At 44.4% G+C, this 19,616-nt stretch overlaps 1 protein-coding gene across 3 annotated transcripts in view; it reads right to left on the reverse strand.

Moving 5' to 3' along the window:
• Positions 1-19,616, reverse strand: part of spop (speckle type BTB/POZ protein) — a 134,292-nt gene that overhangs the window by 52,696 nt on the left and 61,980 nt on the right. For 2 of the 3 annotated variants that reach the window (XM_085966279.1, XM_085966280.1), the window contains exons 3-4: positions 8,719-8,868; positions 5,606-5,727 (exon numbers count right to left, since the gene is read on the reverse strand). In XM_085966279.1, the coding sequence (XP_085822405.1) occupies positions 5,606-5,727; positions 8,719-8,796 (200 nt within the window). In that variant the 5' untranslated portion in view covers positions 8,797-8,868. The remainder of the gene's footprint in view (positions 1-5,605; positions 5,728-8,718; positions 8,869-19,616) is intronic. The other variant, XM_085966281.1, reaches the window with a different exon arrangement.

Consider the following 19,616-nt stretch of genomic DNA (forward strand, 5'->3'; position numbering starts at 1 on the left):
GTACACTGCTCCATCATATTTTAAATTTATAAAGAGAGGGAGGAAAAGTTAAACTTCAATTGCTGGAAATCTGAAATAAACAGAAATTATTGGAAATGCACAGCAAGTCCATTAGCATTTGGAAAGAGAAAAGATGCATTGTTTCAGGTTCCAGTTCTGACGAAGGATCTAGTCAAAATATTAATCCACCTTTTCTCTTTCTAAATACTAATAGACGTCCTGTGTATTTCCAGTGTTTTGATTTTATTTTATATTCTATTTATTCCATTTTCCATAGAGGGAGGGGGGCGAGGGGAAGAGGAAAGAAAGGGAAAATGTGGAATAATTTTCACTCTCAGGAGATTGCAGTGAAGGCGGCAATCTGTTCCATAATTTCAAAATAAGGGGGCACCCTTTTAAATCGGAAATGAGGAGGAATTTCTTCTCTCTGAGGGTTGCGAATCTTTGGAATTCTCTTCCCCAGAGAGCTGTGGAGGCTGGGTCATTGAGTGTGTTTAAGGTGGAGAGAGACAGATTTTTGAACGATAAGGGAGTCAAGGGTTATGGGGAGCGGGCAGGGAAGTGGAGTTGAGGCCAAGATCAGATCAGCCATGATCTTATTGAATGGCGGAGCAGGCTCGAGGGGCCAAATGACCTACTCCTGCTCCTACATCTTATGTTCTTATGTTCATTTCAAATATACCATTCCAAATCAGCACCATCATTGGTCAGCAATCTCATGACTAGATTGCATTGTGGCTACTTTCCTGCCGTGCTTTACAACTGGTATGGGTACTGCTTGGAGTCCCAAAACTGATTATCTTATGGGTAGGGTGCATCAAGAAAACCTCAACCTAATCACAAATTCATTGATGGGGAGTATTTTCAACTTCAAGAATTTTGTAGTCATTTCCAATTTGCTGAATTCAACTGTCAGTGGTCTCCGCCAAGATTCAGGATCACCTCAGACTCCACTAGTGCCAGAAATAAAGAGTTCTCTTTACTGTGACTTTAAGCTCACAAGTTTTAAAATATTGTTGCAAAATGAAATAAGACCATCACCTGGAAAGACTAAAGCTACAAGATCCAATAGAATGCATTTCATCACTTTGTTGGGGGGAGGGGGAGGGGGGGTGCTGAGGGAAGTAATTTCATTATGCTTTTTTAAAAAAAAAATACACATTTTTCTTTCATCAGCAAGTACTGACGATGTTGGGAAAGGAGCAATCAAGCCTCGAGAAAGCTGAATTAACAATCAACATGCGGCATGTTTGTGTATATTATTTAGGTTCATTACACCATGATCTTCAATGACTCCCTTGAGCTCCTTACCCCAAAGACTTCAGCACATAACATTCTCTGAAGTTAACATTTTTAAAACATTGACAGAAACAAAAAGGGAACAAAAAAGGAAATAATGTCTGGTTTGTAAAGTGACCAATAGTGATGCTCACTCTTCAAAGATCGTGTTTCCACATCAGCATCTTGTTTTTTTAAAAATCCAAAGTGAATAAGTTACAGATGTTCTTCGCAAATCTTTACAACTTTAAAAGCAGAGCTCTGATGATACGATTGATGGTATAAGGTTAAAGGAATGATGTAACCAACATAGGTGATTCTCATTCGGTTCTCTCATCTTGCTAGGCTCAGTAACTTTTCCAAACTAGTATCTCCAATTATGTCATCAACATAGTTTAACTTTTCTTAAATAGAACCAAATTGGACAGAAAAAAATACTAATTCTCTGTAACCATTTCTTTTCATGCCTGACTTCAAAACAATATAAATTGGGTTTCCAACACAAATTATACAAAAAACATTATTCTGGTAATAGCATATAAAATGGCTGCAACATCACTTAATTTTTCAATTTTGTATATGCAAAGCAGCACATATTCCCTTTAGATAAGACATAGTGAAAACAAATTTTTCATAATTGTGCATTTGGAAATTAAGTCTAGTGAGTATAAAATATTTTATACCGTGATACAGAATTTAACCTCCAATTTCACCAAATTTTGACTTTGCAGTTTGAGATAAAAGAACATTGCTACATTTGAAGCACCATCAATACAGCGATTGCTCTCGCTTCACACCTAAAAAAAAAATTAGGGAGGAAAGGAATCTTCTTTATGGTGTTCCCGATATGTAATAAAAACTTCCGAGCTTCCGCCATGGCTCAGAGTTTATTCAGTCAGGACCTGGAAGGTCAGGTCTAGATCTATCAGACCCGATAATAACTTGAAACCAGGAAAAGAGCGGAAGGAAGAATTTCAGATGGGAAAGGAGGATTTTCGGATGGGAAACCCAGAACTACGAGTTTCCCCGCAGATCCTGTTGAAATTAACAGCAGGACCTGTTGTAGATTTTAGCAACAGGTTTCCCGCCCGACAGCCAGCCAGATTAACAGGCTGTCTGCCGAGCTGGAAAGCAGCCGGGGAGCAGACGTCAGCTAAGTCTGACATCACCGGAGAGCGGGGGGCTCAACCGATCGCGGAATGTTTAAATGGCAAGCTCGATGGGCTGGGGGGTGGGGGAGCACTTCCTGCTCTACAGTGTAATAAAGGCACTTACCTCATGGATCTGGCCCTTCACGCCTCCTTTCCTCTGCTGGGATTCCCGAGGCCCAGGAATCACAGCCTGCAGGTGTTAATAAAAGGAGTTAAAATGGAGGCATGCGGCCTCCTTAAAAGATTTTATTGGCTGACCCGCCTCCCGAGAGCAGGTTGGTCGCCTGCCTCCCAACCCGTCTCCGTTAAAACTGGAAGTGGGAGAGTTGGAGTCTGGTTTCCCTCGTTTTTTAAAAATTATCATCCCACCCGCCCTGGGTGGTTAAAATTACCCCCAAAGTGTTTGTTGAATTAACAGGTCTAAGCTACACTGGTGGTGACAAGCTACAATTGATCCAAGTACCCCTTATTTAGGAAATGGAAAATCAGCAGAGTTTCCCCCTCTTGATCACTATCCAGCAATCCCTGCTGGAACGGAGTGTGTGGGGACATCAGGTCAGGACTGGATTTGGATCATTTGTGATGCCTGCACAGTGAAATTGTTTACCAGAACCACTCAGACCTGCATCCAGTTGGGATACTATTCAGTTGGGAGGATGTACTGGGCGACACCCAGCATCCATAGAACCGTACGTACCCTGTCAAAGTGCCGACACCTTCAGGCGGATGGGAGAAAAATTGGTTAAAAATATGAATTTTAAAAATAAAACGTTGTTCTTCTACCTCCCCAAATACAGCCCCATCAGGTCACCGAGACTGCGCCAGGATTGTTCATGTATTTTAGGTCAGTACTAAGACTGGCCAGCTTGAGCCTGTTTTGCCGAGAAGAGATTTGACCTATGGTCTCATCACTGATGCCCTCGAAGTGGTTGCCAGCTGTGCACGATGTACCAAACTTCACATCTCTATGCTTGGTGAGTGGGAAGAGGCAGAATATGTACCACTAGGTAATTTATTTTAAAGAGATATATAATGAAAGCACTATGACTTCCTGCCAGTTTACAGAAATGCTCCCCTTTGATTTTAGTTATTTTGAGGCTTACAGAGTAATAAACATGCTGATTATAGTATCTTCCCTGTAAATGGACAGTTACTAAAATTACATTTTTACAACATATTCCTAAAGTAAGAGGGGTCTCATTTTTGTGTTATATATGCGTTAAATTGAGATGGATTCCCACCGAAAACTCTTAGAAACTGCCAACTTAGCTAGCGTGTGGAGAACATTATATGGAAATGAATCTGAAAGGGAGGAACAGGGAAGAAGAGGAAAGAACTGTGAATGCAGACTCACATTAGACAAACTTTTCTTCTATGAATGCAATCTGGTAGATCAAAGTTAGGACAGCACCCTTTCTGATGTGTTATTACATCAGTTACCCAAATACATAACAGCCAAACTAATCTTCCAGGAACTTGCATAACAGAAATGAAAGTCAGAGTCAAGTAACTGTTGCACCCTGCCTTTATCTCCAAGTTTCACTGAAAAAAAATACAAAGATAGGATAACTCTCTTGCCTCACATGGAGAGATTTAACAAAGTCCAGTCTCAATCTATTCAGAGTTGGCATATTGTAGCAGTATGCTCTTCTGAAGCACACTGTTGAGGCAGTATGCTTTACTGTACATTTAAAAAAGTGCTATCATCTGACCTGGGAACATTTGGTGCCATCATTGGGAACCCAATAATCGAAAATGTTCCATCTCTTTCAAAATTGTAACAAACAACTCTGGAATAGGCAACCATAAATAATACTATCCTGTACCAAGAGCTTCTGCATTACTGACTATGCAAAGTGCTGAAGTACCACCATCCCCACTTCTGTTACCTCGCAATTAAATTAAATCCAATATATTGAATCCTTCTGGAGCACAAAAATACCACTGGCAAGTGCAACAGCCACAGCAAGTGTTAACATATGATTCTTTTAAGAAAACTCTCAGAAATATTTAATGCTTCCAAGGTGTCAAAGTCCTTCACCAATTTATTAATCATTTGGTGGTCTGTAGAACTCAAGTGAAAGACCTATTAATACTATTGTCTATCTTGAAAAAAAATATTCTCTTGCCTTCTCCCACTGGAGAGCAGCAGGGGGGCCGGGGGGGGGGGAAAAAAAGAGAGAAAGCGATCAATAACTGCGCTAACAAATCTCACACCAAAGAACTCTGGGCAGAAGGTAAAGAGAAGGGCAAGAAAATTAAACAACAAGTACCAACAGTATCTTCGTATGTAGACTAATATTTGGAAGGAAAAACAAAAGGAATATTTACAGAAAATTAAACAAGGCAGGTACCAGCTATCCCAGATTTTAGCTCTTTGGTCCGGATTAAGAGGTTATATCCAACATTCCATGGGTTCTTTCTGTAGAGCTGCTTAATTCATTCCAATTAATACTCATTCCACAAACTTACACTTATAGCCCTAAAGAGATTTCCAGCACATCTGGGCTACATTGAAGCACAAATTCCAAGGAGAAAAGAAGAGTGTTTTAACTCGGTGCCAACACTGCATCATAGGTACGTGATTACTCAGCGTCTATTAGACAAAGATGGCCAGTGAACATAAAACAACCAAGTGCTGCACAAATGCTGTTCAACTAATGCAAATAATTAAACGGCCAGCTTGGAGCGGAAAGATAGCTGAATACTTGCTCACCAGTATGTAGCAAAACAGGCTAATACTGAGCCTTGAGCCAGTTTGTTGGGTTTTAAATTTGTAACAACTGTGTGTCTGATCTCATAATCCTACCTACAGTATAAATATGTTCTTTTGATTTAAATGGTTGCAGGTTACCACAGGGTTGTCATGGAGGATTACACGCAAGGGTTCAAAGAAGATTCTGAAATATGGATTATGCACTGTACCCGATCCATTGCATGGAAATTTTAAATTAGGTGCCAGGGCTTCCACGGCCTTGCAAAGGAACGGCTGGTTCTCGGGCAATATAGTGATTAGGTCAAATGCATTAAACCACAATATAAATCCATTTCTCTACATGCTTCACTGAGCCTTTCCGGCAATCATTCTGCTTTTCCCAAAACTACTCATAAGCAAAAACTTGTTTGACCCCCTGCTTATAAATGCAGAAGTTAATCGGACGGAGCTCCACACTCACCACTTTAATTTATCATTCGCTCCAGACGAGAAAGTGGAGCTCTTGATAACTTCTCCCATTTCCTCCCGGCAGAAACTGAAGTTGTTGATAGTCCACATATAGGAGAACTTAACCACTTTTATCTAGCAAGAGAGGGAGAAAAAAAATTGGAAAAGCAAATAAATACTTGAATATTAAAATAAACTGTAATTATATAACTATAACAAAAACACAGTAGATCCTTGCTTTACTTAGTTATGAAATTAATGGGCAGGAAAAGGCCAGCTTGTCCATCAAGCCAAATTTCCCAATGGCAGTTCACCTCTGAGTAAATGAGAATTCATGTTTAGATTCCAACTCCATGGCAGATAATACAATGAACTCATAACACCATTAAATAACAAATAAACTGACAACAAATACAGTTCATAAAGAATTCCTGGATACTACTGAGCTGCTTTATTGACCACAACTTTGTGTCCTTGCATCCTGAATTGTGCTAGGTTATTAATTCTCCTATGCAATTTATTTCAGATGACTATAGAAGATACAGCTCGGCTCAGCTGGCAGCTCGAACGACTGGGTCGGAGGTTACGGGTCTGAGCTCATAATTGAGGCTGGGAATTCCAGTGCAATGATTAGCGATTTCTACATACTGTGCTTCGGAACATTAAACGGAGGTCCAGATGGACGTTAAATACCCCATAGCACGATTTAATGAAGAAGAGGGACTCTCTTTTGCAAGCCTTGCTAATATTCCTTCCTCAACCAATACCACCAAAAGTAATTAATTGGTCATTTATCATCTTGCTGTTTGGGTAATGTTGGTGCAGAATGCTTTTGTCTACATAATAGTTATTGCACTTCAAAAGTAATTCACTTCAAAAGTAATTCAATGTGTGAAGCATCTTGAAATGTTGTGATGTGATATGGCGCTATGGAAAAGCAAGAGGTGATCGCCTCATACTGCTCTTAAGGATTTAGCTGTTCAGTAATGGGAGTTAATGAAAGATATCAACAATTTATATGCAAGGCCTTGCATTTCTCTCAGCTAGCACACTAAAAATACTCATTGGTCGTCTCATAGAACTTGCTACACTTGACATTTCACCATCAACCCTACAATACCCTCTTCCAGTCATATGACTTAAGCTCTTCCGAGATTCTACTGACTAAAAAAGCCTCAAGGAAATTTAATTTGTTGCAATTAAAATTTCACAAACAGAGAAGGGTCTGTGAATTTTAGACTCTACTGCATATAATTTCATAGCTGTTTGAGGAAGAATACAATTTGTATTTAGATTTGTTTTGACACTGGCAATGACTGTACACACAATCCATTCCCTGGATGCTACAGGACATTCACACAAAAGGATGAATACTGTTGTCTAGTCACCAATTGGCAGCTCTAACTACTGGGTCAGAGGTTACAGGTCTGGGCTCCTAATTTAGACTGGAATTCCAGATGAGAGATTTCTGGCTTTATCAGAGATACTGAGCTTCGGAACAGGATCCAGCCAAGGCAGTTTTAATTTAGAAATAACCTAATGATTACGGAGAAATTCTATATTTGGTAAATAAGGTTATATTATCTGCAATTTTCTTTTAATGTGTCCTCTACATGATAATAGATTGGCTCAATCGTTTACAGGGGAAAAACTAGGAGGATCAAATCTAAGGGAACTTTAAACATTGGCTTAACAAAATGGCCACAGCTCTAGTAGAATGCATTTTAACTTCACTAGGCAGTTTTCTACCTGCCAATAGGTAAAAGAAAACCTCAATAAATCACCTAGCTACAAAAAGGGCACGGGTGTCCAAACTAGGGCATTGGCTCCGGAGCCCTGGCAATCCAGCCAAGGAAGCTGAGGCAATTCAGTCCTATTAGCACTTCTTTCTGATTTTTCTGTTTTGTGAATCTTGTAGCCATGAAGGTTTGGGAAGGGCTGTACTAGCTAGACCTGCTTGGCTCACTGGCAGATAAGTCCTAAATCAAAACATCAACATTTGTTATTAGCAACTGGAGACATTCAAATTAACGAGAGCTTGGATTTAAACTTCCTGTGTCCTTCATGGCTCCGCGGGTATGCACTTATGCGGTCCACAAAGTCAAAATGCTTGGACACCCTGCAGTATGGGGTTGTAATTTGGATCCATTATAGTTCTGTCAGCTAGTGTATAGTCAAAAATGCTCAACTTCCAACCTTCAATGTGCTCTGCACAAACATGGTCAGGCACATGACAGAACCAGAATTTGAAAAGTTGTATCCAAGATACAGGAAACTTTCGTTTATCCGGAGGTTAAATGTCCGGAAAGCTCTATCCACCGGCAAAATTCAGGAGTCGTTTCAGACAAGTTTTTTTTCTTTCTGTTGCTTTTTTTCTGCAGTCGTGGCTCTGCAAGGTCTAGCTGAAGCTGTTGCTTAGCTACAGAGACGCTTGCAAGCTACGCCGACTGTTTTGAAGCTGTTGCTAAGCAACAGGGTTTGTTGCTTCACACGGAGCTCAGAAGCTCCGTATGTTTTAACATTAGCGCTGGTTTCTACGGCAGTTTTGATGGGACAGCACCAGCTCAGTCCCGTCAGTGCCGGATACCAGAAAGTTTCCTGTACTATATTCCAATTTAGAAAGAGTCAGGCTTCCCAGAGGATTAATTTGCAAATAGGCTGCGTGATCTGGTAGCTAATGAGTCACTCAGACCAGGAAGGTCCCAGATACAATACCCAATCAGCATTAAGTTATCCAGTCTTTATCTCCCGATCGCTATCCAAGTCACCTAGGATCAAGCTTGGCGGCAATACCTTCTCAGTCAAATACCTTACAAACATTTATTAATTGGGCTCACACATGAACGACAAGCTACTGGAAGGTTGCTAGTGCCCATGAAACAGTACCCCAGACATGAGTCACCACCTCCAGGAAATGAGGGGAGATATTGGGGGAAAAAAATGATATAGCTGAACTTTAAAAAAGTAACCCACTATCCAGCAAGATGACGTTCAATTTACAGACCAGACCAGATAAAGCTTTCTAAAAATGGGCATAAGCAGCTAGGTAGTGCCAACATACATTTCTTCATCCATCTCCCACACTCAAGGAATGTGGGAAAGGACTATTTAAAAGGACTAGCCTACCTGTGTATAGCACCAGCTCTCTGCCACAGGCCCACTTGACATTTCAGCCGGAGGTGGTGGACTCGGTACCCTTGACATCGCCAGCTTGACTATTCTGCAGGTTTTCACAAGGCAGATGAAAGAAATCTCTGTAGAAACCTTATCCTGTTACTGTAAAAAGGTGAACACATTAGTTATTTAAAGGGGGCAGTTTCTGTGTTTTTTGGCCATTTTGTGTAAGGTAATCAAAATATCTATCTGGCTCCCTTTAAATTCAATTTAGAGGATGGTGAAGGAATTTTATTACCTTCTAATAGAAAACTATAGTTTACGATATTAAGTGCTTAAATGTATAATACCAGTTATTGTATTTTGCAGGAAATAAGATACCAAATATATTTACTAGATGCCTTTCATCAGCTTAGAAATCCTACAACATTCAATAATCTGATAACAGATCGATAGCATCAAGCATTAGGCCAAGCCTGCTGGAATTTAATTCAACTCAATTCACCTGGAACAGACAAACTAGCCCATTCTTAATTTCCAGAGCTGGATTGGAACCAGAGTTTCCAATTGTTGGATGCCTGAGCCTGTGCTACCCAACTACAGTCAGTCATCCAGGTAGAAGTTCAGCCCTACACTAAATCTATTTGTTCAACATCAGAATTTGGGTCAGAAAGAGGAGAAACATATTACCAATACTGGGTGTACAGTGAAACCTGATAGTTACAGATCCACATCCTACTTACCATAACCAAAATGATTTATAAATCGTGTTGTCATTATAATGTGTCAAGATTCTTTTGAAATCAGCTTTAAATGTTTACCATCTGATTCAGCAAAAATGTTTTCAACTGGAAAGTTTCACTTAATACAATAAAACACCTTTCCACTTTGTCATAGAAGAAAATAGCTATACACATTTAATCTCGGTTGCTCTTAGTCAACATTCTTTATGCTTCAAAGCTGGCTAAAGGTAGCTTGGAGAGATTGTGGAGAACTTTGTCTGATGTGATACCATGATAAAGTGCCCCCCAACAATCCTATTCATGTCATCACCAAGTGCGGTTTCATGTTAACAAAAAGTCCAACTAAAACATAGGTTTCCATGCTACACACACACTTGCCCCTCCAAAAACAATCACCACAGACAATGTGTCGATACCTGTGCTGTTTAAGCAGTCCAGATGGCGGTGTACCAATACAACTTTTCCAATAACAGCTCATTTGAATATCTATTGCTCACGATGCAACAGGCCTGCAGTTTTGGGTGACAGTAACCAGCGAGTTGACTATTGTGCACTGGGAGGTTTTGGTTGGGAGAGAGTGAGTGAGAGCGAAAAGGCCGTCATTTCTATGTCTCTATTGAGCCTTGTTGTCTCTTAGAGCCGTCATTCTAGCTGGCCATATTGGGCTTTGCAGAGGCCAAAGAGCACATTGAAAACTTCGAGCTTATTTGCCTAATGATACAGGAAACAGATACCCAATGTGTTCCAGTGCAGACAGCTGTCATTACGTGCCTGCAAAGGTAGTGAGCGAACCACAACACTCTGCAGGATGAGTGTACCCCAGCTGCTACAAAATAGGCAAAATTATTTAATGCGTTGAAGTATAATTAAAATAAATATTTCAGCACCAATAATTGTGTTTAGTGTGGGTCATCAGGATTGCTATTCCAATGAGAATAAGACAGTAACACCTCTCTGAAATGTTTGTTTTCTTCCCCCCTCCCTTGTGCCAATGATAGTATTGACTCCTGGGTTTGGACACCTTCCAGTCTCACTTGATTATTCATGCAGAAGCCTCAACAGTACTGGCAGGCTAAAGAGCATCATAACCAAGCCCACTTTCATCACCTGATGTTTAGACGTCACTTTGTTGCAATAAAGAGAAAGTCCTCAGCCAAATTTCCCCCCCTGAACCCATGTGCACAAAAGTCAATTGTCATATCCCCACTGCTCATCCAGTCAAGGTCAGCATAAATCAGGGACTGAACCTTGGACGTCCCGGTTTATGGGGTTCGGGCACTCAAAGGTATTGCAGGAGCCCTAGAGATGCTTCCAAGCAAGTTCAGGCAGGTAAAGCCTGTTCTGAAGACTCCCATTATAACCACCCCATGTTGGTTACTCAGGTGTTCTGATAGCTGCAATCACTGATGCAATGTGAAAATTTGCTATGTGGCTTCTGCATCATTGAACTGCAAACATAATGACATCCGTTAACATACTCCCAATTGTTAACTCAGCAAATTGTTTTGAAAGGAAGTTTACCAGACACCAATGCCCTTAAAAATAGATTTTCCTGTGGCTAGAGAAAGTTCTAATTCTTTTTGGATATGTGCACTAAAAATACAACTAATCTCTGAAGGGACTCTAAGCAGCAGAATGTTAAGTTATGATCATCAGAAAGTGCATGCACACTTCAAACTTAGCAGTCAAGGTTTCATTCTCTATCAAATTCTGCTGAACTACAGGTTGGTATTCTGACAAATTCTGTTTGTGACTAATTTGTTGCAAGTCTGGAGAAGTGGCAAAAAAAAACCACCAACATGCTGCAGACTGCGATGCAGTACAGCTGTCAAAAAGGCATCAAAGTAGGCTGCAGAATTCTCCCTTATCTCACTCATGGAGACTGAGGCACCACAACACCAGATAATCCAAAATGAGGTGGTAACACCAAGCTAGAGAATTCATTCTTTAAACAGTGCATTAAGTTAACTTGTAACATTTGAAGAGGCTGCTAAGCCAAGATAGGACATGGTTGCAACGTGTTCCTCATGCCAGCATGCGTCAAAAGCTACCTGCAAACTACTAGTGCCCAACATAAAGCACATTCATGAAGAAAGCTTTCCATCTCAAATACACAAATGTTAAAAAGGAACAAGTTATGCACATTATTAAAGCACATAAATGCACAATATATTTTAAATGTAGCCACAGGGTGCTGTGGCCAACACAAACAACTGTTGCGACTGCTGCAACCCTGTCCCCTTTTAAAAGTTGCAACCTACATATAGATTGGAGGTGACCCGATTCTTTTCAAAGGGAAAACGTTTTGCTTTTCTAAATTGACAGAGCGCTACGCAAGAATGGCGCCAACTAGAAGACCGAGGAACCTTTGTTAAATGTTATCCTCGCCAAATAATTCATTGAGAAGTAAAATTCAAAGAAATAAAATAGGACTTAGAAAACGAACAAGACGGTCAAGGCTTATATGTTGAAAAATGGCCACTCAGGTAAGTTAGCAGAGTGATATTGACCCCTGTGGAACTATACTCAAGAGCAAGTTACTGCCTTCAGGATAGGTTAGAAGAAAATGGAGGGGGAATATAACATTTGAGCAATATTGTTACTGACCAAAAGGCAAACAATTAACCAGTTTAAAAAAAAATATATATTATAGCTTCGCACCATGAATTTTCACAAAGTGACTAGCACCTTTTAAAAATGAAATACACTTGATGTTAGGCTGGAACAATGTTGACAAAGACAGCTTGCGAAGTATTAAAATTCAAGAAAGCAGATGGCTAACTAGAAAATGCAACACTTTGTAAAATTCACTAAACAAACTCCTTGCAGAGGGACGGGGAGTCTGTTCGCAAGCCTTCACCAATGCCTCTGTGATTACAGCTACAGGGAGGTGTACAGCAGCACATGCTGAGAACTAGACCATTTTCCCCCCCGTCCTTTGTACAGAAGCGCTTGACCTAAAACCAGGACTTCCCTGCAAAGATTACAAATAGTGCTGAAGGTCGTGGGCATTCTGTCCATACGGCTTCAACATATGACACCACTCTCGCACAACTATTTATTCACTCCAGTGGAAAGAAGGCCTTCATCCATCAGCAATACCAAGCCAAACACAGCAGCACCATCAGGGCAAAGTCAGAAACAGCTAGTACTGTACAAAATCTAGATCAGTTCAGCAAGTGTTCAAATCCATAGCTAGATAATATGGAATTGTGGCAGAGCCACCAAGGGTCTCAGAACAATTGGTAATAATCCCTTTAACTACAGTGTAGTGCAACCGCGGACTGCACCTTTAAACGGCCCGTTAACTGTACTGTATTGTGTTTTCCTGCACTCCACGTGATGACATCATGACACTGCTCACGTGACCACCAGTGGTGCGAAGAACGCGATGACGTCAGCTTCCAGAATCTTCCAGTAGTCGTCGAGTGCCCAGCAAGCTGAATAGACCTGTATACCGTTTCTCCTGTAGTTTCCCTGTTAACTTTGTTGTTCATTAAAACCTGTTGATTTGATTCATTGAGTCGAATACTTTATTCAGATAGGAACCTCCGTTCCTACATTGGTGACCCCGATCTCGTCGGACAACTTTCGTCGAGGATGAACACCAACGCCGTCGCCCTTAAACTGCCGCAGTTCTGGGAACAGCAGCCAGCAGCATGGTTTTTCCAGGCAGAAGCACAGTTCGCTCTCCGGGAGGTCACAGCGGATGCGACCCGTTATTATTATGTGGTTGCCGCTCTCGACAGCGCCACGGCCTCGCGGGTCGTCAGCATCCTTGGAAGCCCACCGGAGGGGGGCAAGTACGAAGCGCTTAAGGCCCGTTTGCTACAGATTTTTGATCTTAATAAGTCGGAGCGGGCACGCAAGCTTATCTCCATGCCCGGCCTCGGAGACTCAAAACCGTCAGAGCTGATGAGTCAAATGCTCACGCTGTTGGGCGCGGAACCCCAATGCTTCTTATTCCGTGAGCTTTTCCTCTGTCAGCTACCCGAACTGGTTCAGGCGGCATTGGCCAACACAGCCATCACAAACGGTGCTGAACTCGCTGCAGAGGCAGACAAGATATTTACTGTTGCTCAGCAATGTCGCTTTTCCCCCACGCGAGAGAAACCCAGCCCTCCCCCAGCAGGATGGTGCGCGTACCACGCCTGTTTTGGCGCCAAAGCGCAATGCTGCCGGCCTCCTTGCAGTTTCCCTCAAGAAAACAACAACAAAAAACTCCAACAAGCCCGCATCCTCCCGGACGGACGACAAGGTCTAAAAAGCACAGCAAGTTAGCTATGGCGGCGGGCTCAGCGGGCAAACTCATTTATGTTACGGATTCCGTTACGGGCCGACGATTCCTGTGCGACACGGGTTCGCAGTGCAGCATCCTCCCGGCTTCAAAGCTGGGCCTACTATCCGGCGGCCAGGGGCCTTCCCTCGTGGCAGTAAATGGCGCTGCTATGCGTACGTTCGGGAAACGGATGGTAAACTTAACCTTCGCCGGTCAACGTTTTGTCTGCGACTTTATTACAGCTAAGGTCTCACAGGTCATCCTGGGGGCTGATTTTTTCTGCGCCAACGGTCTGCTGGTCGACGTCCAACACTGCCGACTCATTAATGCGTCCACTTTCCACGCAGTGCCCTGCCACCGCAGCACCGCCGCGTCCTGGTCGGTGGCCTGCGCGGTTCCGTCGCAAGACGGGTTTACGCGCCTGCTCAGCGAATCCCCAGAGCTCACCAGGCCCACTTTTTCGGCTACAAGCACACGGCACGGGGTGGAGCACCATATCTCTACGACCGGAGCACCCGTTTACGCTCGGGCGCAGCGATTGGAAGCCGGCAAGCTGGCAGCCGCAAAGGCCGAGTTCCAGACCATGGAGCGCCTCGGGATCATCCGGCGTTCGGACAGCCCTTGGTCCTCCCCACTGCATATAGTACCCAAACCAGGCGGCGGATGGCGACCTTGCGGGGATTACAGACGCTTAAACGACGCCACGACACCGGACAGGTACCCTACTCCCCACATCCAAGATTTTTCGGCACATCTGGCTGGAAACGCTATTTTTCCTAAAGTGGATCGCGTTCGTGGATATCACCAAGTTCCGGTGCACCCTCCAGACGTCCCCAAAACGGCAGTCATCACTCCGTTCGGCCTTTGAGTTCCTCCGCATGCCATTTGGTCTGAAAAATGCAGCTCAAGCATTCCAGCGTTTGATGGACTCTGTCTTACGGGACCTGCCCTTCATTTTTGTTTATTTGAACGACATCCTAATAGCCAGCAAGGATTCGACAGCTCACATGGCCCATTTACGTACACTTTTCGCCCGGCTCAGCCAACATGGCCTTATTGTCAATCCGGCCAAATGCACGTTCGGAGTATCCTGCATTGATTTCCTGGGACACAGGATTACCCCAGAAGGCGCCGTCCCACTAGCCACCAAGGTAGAGGCAGTTACCGTATTCCCGCAGCCTCGCACGGTCAAACCCCTGCAAGAGTTCTTGGGGATGGTAAATTTTTATCATCGTTTTGTCCCCAAAGCGGCCTGGTTGATGCAACCTCTGTACGAAGTACTAAAAGGAAAGTCGGGCAAGGATGTTCTCACTTGGACACTGCAAATGGACCAGGCGTTCCGCGATACCAAGGCGGCGTTGGCGGATGCAACTATGCTGGCACACCCACTTCCGGGCGCGACGGTTGCCCTCACTACGGATGCCTCCAACTACGCCATCGGAGCAGTTCAAGAGCAATGGGTCGACGGGGGTTGGCAGCCGTTAGCCTTTTTCAGCCGCCAACTGCGCAAGAACGAGCGAAAGTATAGCACTTTTGACAGAGCTACTAGCCCTGTTTTTGGCCATCAGGCATTTCCGTTTCCTCCTAGAAGGCCGCCCGTTCACTGCCTTCGTGGACCACAAGCCGCTCACCTTCGCCATGGCCAAAGCGGCGGAACCTTGGTCAGCTCGGCAGCAGCGCCACCTCACGTTTATATCCGAATTCACAACGGATTTGCGGCACGTGTCAGGCAAAGATAATCTCGTGGCAGATTGCCTTTCCCGGGTTCCAGTCCAGGCAGTCCACCTGGGTATTGATTTTGTTGGACTGGCAGGGGATCAACTGGCAGACCCAGAGGTACAAGCGTTTAGGACCACGCCTTCCAGTTGGCAGGTTGCAGACGTGCCGTTTCAAGAGGCAGGAACCACGCTCTTGTGCGACACATCCATGGGAGTGCCCCGGCCCATTGTGCCGGTCGAATGGCGCAAGAAGGTATTCCAGGCAATCCACGGGTTATCTCACCCAGGGATGCGGGCTTCTCAACGGCTACTGTTCCGCAAATTCATTTGGAAAGGCATGCATTTAGACATCCGGGACTGGACAAACAATTGCGCCGATTGCCAAAAATCCAAGGTCCATCGTCATGTCAAGGCCCCGCTGGCAAGCTTCCCGGTGCCCGAGCGCCGTTTCGACCACGTTCACGTGGATTTAGTAGGCCCCCTTCCCGGGTCACGTGGATTCACACACCTCCTGACGGTCGTAGACCGGACCACCAGGTGGCCAGAGGCGATTCCCTTGGCCGCTACCATCGCAGCAGACGTAGCCAGGGCGTTTCTTTCGTCGTGGGTGGCTCGTTTCGGGGTACCATCGGACATCTCCTCGGACCGCGGTCTGTAATTCACATCAGAGCTGTGGAACGCAGTGGCACAAGGCCTGGGTACCAAGCTGCACCTTACCACCGCGTACCATCCGCAGGCAAATGGCCTGTGCGAAAGGTTCCATCGGTCTCTCAAAGCGTCCCTCCGTGCCAGCTTGAGGGGACCCAACTGGGTGGACAGGCTCCCATGGGTGATGCTAGGCCTCCGGACAGCACCAAAGGAGGATCTCCAGTCTTCATCGGCTGAGCTGGTTTATGGCCAGACACTCAGAGTGCCAGGTGACTTTCTCCCTCCACACACCGAACCATGGTCTGCAGCTCAACAGCTCCTACTTCATCAGGAGGCGGCTAGGAATTTCCAGCCCATCCCAACCTCGCAGCATGACCTGCAGAGGCCTCACATCCCGACAGAGCTCATGAGTTCGGACTATGTCTTTATTCGACAAGACGGTCAGAGACCCACTCAAGCCGCCGTATACCGGACCTTTTCGTGTCATCTCATCAGGGGAAAAGTTCTTCACAGTCGAAGTCGGTGGAAAGTCTGATACCGTTTCTGTCAACCGGCTCAAACCAGCCCACCTGGATCGGAGTGAGCCTGTCGTGGCTGCCCAACCGCCTCGCCGCGGCCGACCGCCATTAGCCACCAGACCAGCCGTGCATCAGCCCACCGTCGAATAGCCCGATTCGGCCTCTGACGCGCCTGCACCTCTGACTACTGTTTCTGCCTCGCCCAAGACGCCACTTCTGCTGCAATCCGGCACTGGTTCTTCTAATAACGCCCCGTTTCCGCTGCCCGAGTTTCGTCGCCATTCGGCCAGGATCATTAAGCCTCCTACTCGGTTGACAATGTCCGTTAAAGTGGATTCTGGGGGGGGGGGGGGGGGGGCGCCTGTGGCGGAGCCACCAAGGGTCGCAGAACAATTGGTAATAATCCCTTTAACTACAGTGCAGTGCAACCGCGGACTGCACCTTTAAACTGCCTGTTAACTGTACTGTATTGTGTTTTCCTGCACTCCACGTGATGACGTCATGACGCTGCTCACGTGACCACCAGTGGCGCGAAGACGTCAGCTTCCAGAATCTTCCAGTAGTCGTCGAGTGCCCAGCAAGCTGAATAGACCTGTATACCGTTTCTCCTGTAGTTTCCCTGTTAACTTAGTTGTTCATTAAAACCTGTTGATTTGATTCATCGAATCGAATACTTTATTCAGATAGGAACCTCCGTTCCTACAGAATAATCTATTAAAAAACTTAGCTCACCAAAAAAAAGGCCAATACAGAGAGACAAGCTGCACTGAAATTAGAGATCTCAATTACATAAATTGCATCATCACCAACTTTTTCCTCAGCAAATTGGCTGCACCAACTGTTTGCCAATGCACTGACTAATCCTGAACAAGTATGCAATCCAGGTCATGAAATTCATCTTTGAACAACCTGGATACGTTTCATTCTTAAATTGCAGACCATTCCACTGAAGTGAATGCTTGCGTTAAGAGCATCATGGCTGCATAATGTTGGTGGTGATAGAATGATAAGATTGTTGCTTGTGGTTGTGCACGCTCATATACAGTCTGGCCCCATCTAGTAGATACCCTGTTGTATAGAAGTACATAGAGCCTTGAGCTGATCACATGGCACGATACCACAGCCAGAAACCTAGAGGAAGACATGAACATCTAGATGGAGTGCAAAATATCTTTTAAAGGATTAAACCGCAACAAAAAAAGATGCATTCAAACCACAGCTTCCTCTGGAACAAAGCATATACATAGACCAAGCTCAATCTTTCATTATTTAGCACTTAAATGCCTTTTCCAAAGTTTCAGTAAATCAGCTCAAACTGAATACAGTTGTATCGTATTACTTTCTCTATTCACCAATAGCTCTGCTCAATGACTTCAGATTATATTTAAATAAACTCCAGCGTGTAAGAACCAATTTCATTATGTTGTGCAGAGCAGAACTGCTGTAAAATCCGAACCAATGCTTTGATGAAATTTGCATACTGTACACACAATGAAGATACAGGGGAGGACTAGTCTCAAAGCTCATCTGTACAACCCACCCAGTCAAACATTTTGCATTGAAATTATTGTTATTTGACTCCAGGGCCAAATTTTAACTGTGCAACACGAAGTAGCCCAGACATCTATCAAGCCAAGATTTCCAATTACAAAAGAAGATTGAGGGGCCAATAGAAGCCCTCACTACCTAGTGTTTTTTTGTTTTTTTTAATTAATTGATGGGGTGTGGGAGTCGCTGGCTGGCTAGGCCTGCATTTAGTGCCCATCCCTAATTGCCCTTGAGAAGATGGTGGTGAGCCGCCTTCTTGAACTGCTGCAGTCCATATGGCGTAGGTACACCCGCAATGCTGTTAGGAAGGGAGTTCCAGGATTTTGGCCCAGCGACAGTGAAGGAACAGCGATACAGGTCCAAGTCAGGATGGTGTGTGGCTTGGAGGGGAACTTGTAGGTGGTGACGTTCCCATGCCTCTGCTGCCCTTGTCCTTCTAAGTGGTAGAGGTTGCGGGTTTGGAAGGTGCTGTTGAAGGAGCTTTGGCGAGTTGCTGCAGTGCATCTTGTAGATGGTACACACTGCAGCCACAGTGCGCCGGTGGTGGAGGGAGTGAATGTTGAAGGTGGTGGATGGAGTGCCAATCAAGCGGGCTGCTTTATCCTGAATGGTGTCGAGCTTCTTGAGTGTTGTTGGAGCTGCACTCATCCAGGCGAGTGGAGAGTATTCCATCACACTCCTGACTTGTGCCTTGTAGATGGTGGAAAGGCTTTGGGGAGTCAGGAGGTGAGACACTTGCCGCAGAATTCCCAGCCTCTGGCCTGCCCTTGTAGCCACAGTATTTATATGGCTGGTCCAGTTCAGTTTCTGATCAATGGTAACCCCCAGGATGTTGATAATGGCATTACCATCACTGAATCCCCCACTGAATGTCAAGGGGAGATGGTTAGAGTCTCGCTTGTTGGAGATGGTCATTGCCTGGCACTTGTGTGGTGCGAATGTTACTTGCCACTTGTCAGCCCAAGTCTGAATGTTGTCCAGGTCTTGCTGCATATGGACACGGACTGCGTCAGTATCTGACGAGTCTCGAATGGTGCTGAACAGTGTGCAATCATCAGCGAACATCCCCACTTCTGACCTTATGATGGAGGGAAGGTCATTGATGAAACAGCTGAAGATGGTTGGGCCTAGGACACTGCCCTGCGGAACTCCTGCAGTGATGTCATGTGATTGAGATGAATGACCTCCAACAACCACAGCCAACTTCCTTTGTGCTAGGTATGATTCCAACCAATGGAGAGTTTTCCCCTTGATTCCCATTGACTTCAGTTTTGCTAGGGCTCCTTGATGCCACACTTGATCAAATGCTGCCTTTCTAGTGTTCCAGCAACACACCCAAACAAAATACATTTAAATTATGTTAGTTTAGCATAATCTAGTGTATTGATAATTTATCACAAGTATTCCAAATATTTGTTCTGAGTGTTTGAAAATTGGCAGACTATTTAAAAATAAT

The sequence above is a fragment of the Somniosus microcephalus genome, chromosome 24, assembly GCF_052327205.1.
Source record: "Somniosus microcephalus isolate GS21.2 chromosome 24, FLI_Smic_1.0, whole genome shotgun sequence".
NCBI classification, from domain to species: Eukaryota; Metazoa; Chordata; class Chondrichthyes; order Squaliformes; family Somniosidae; genus Somniosus; species Somniosus microcephalus.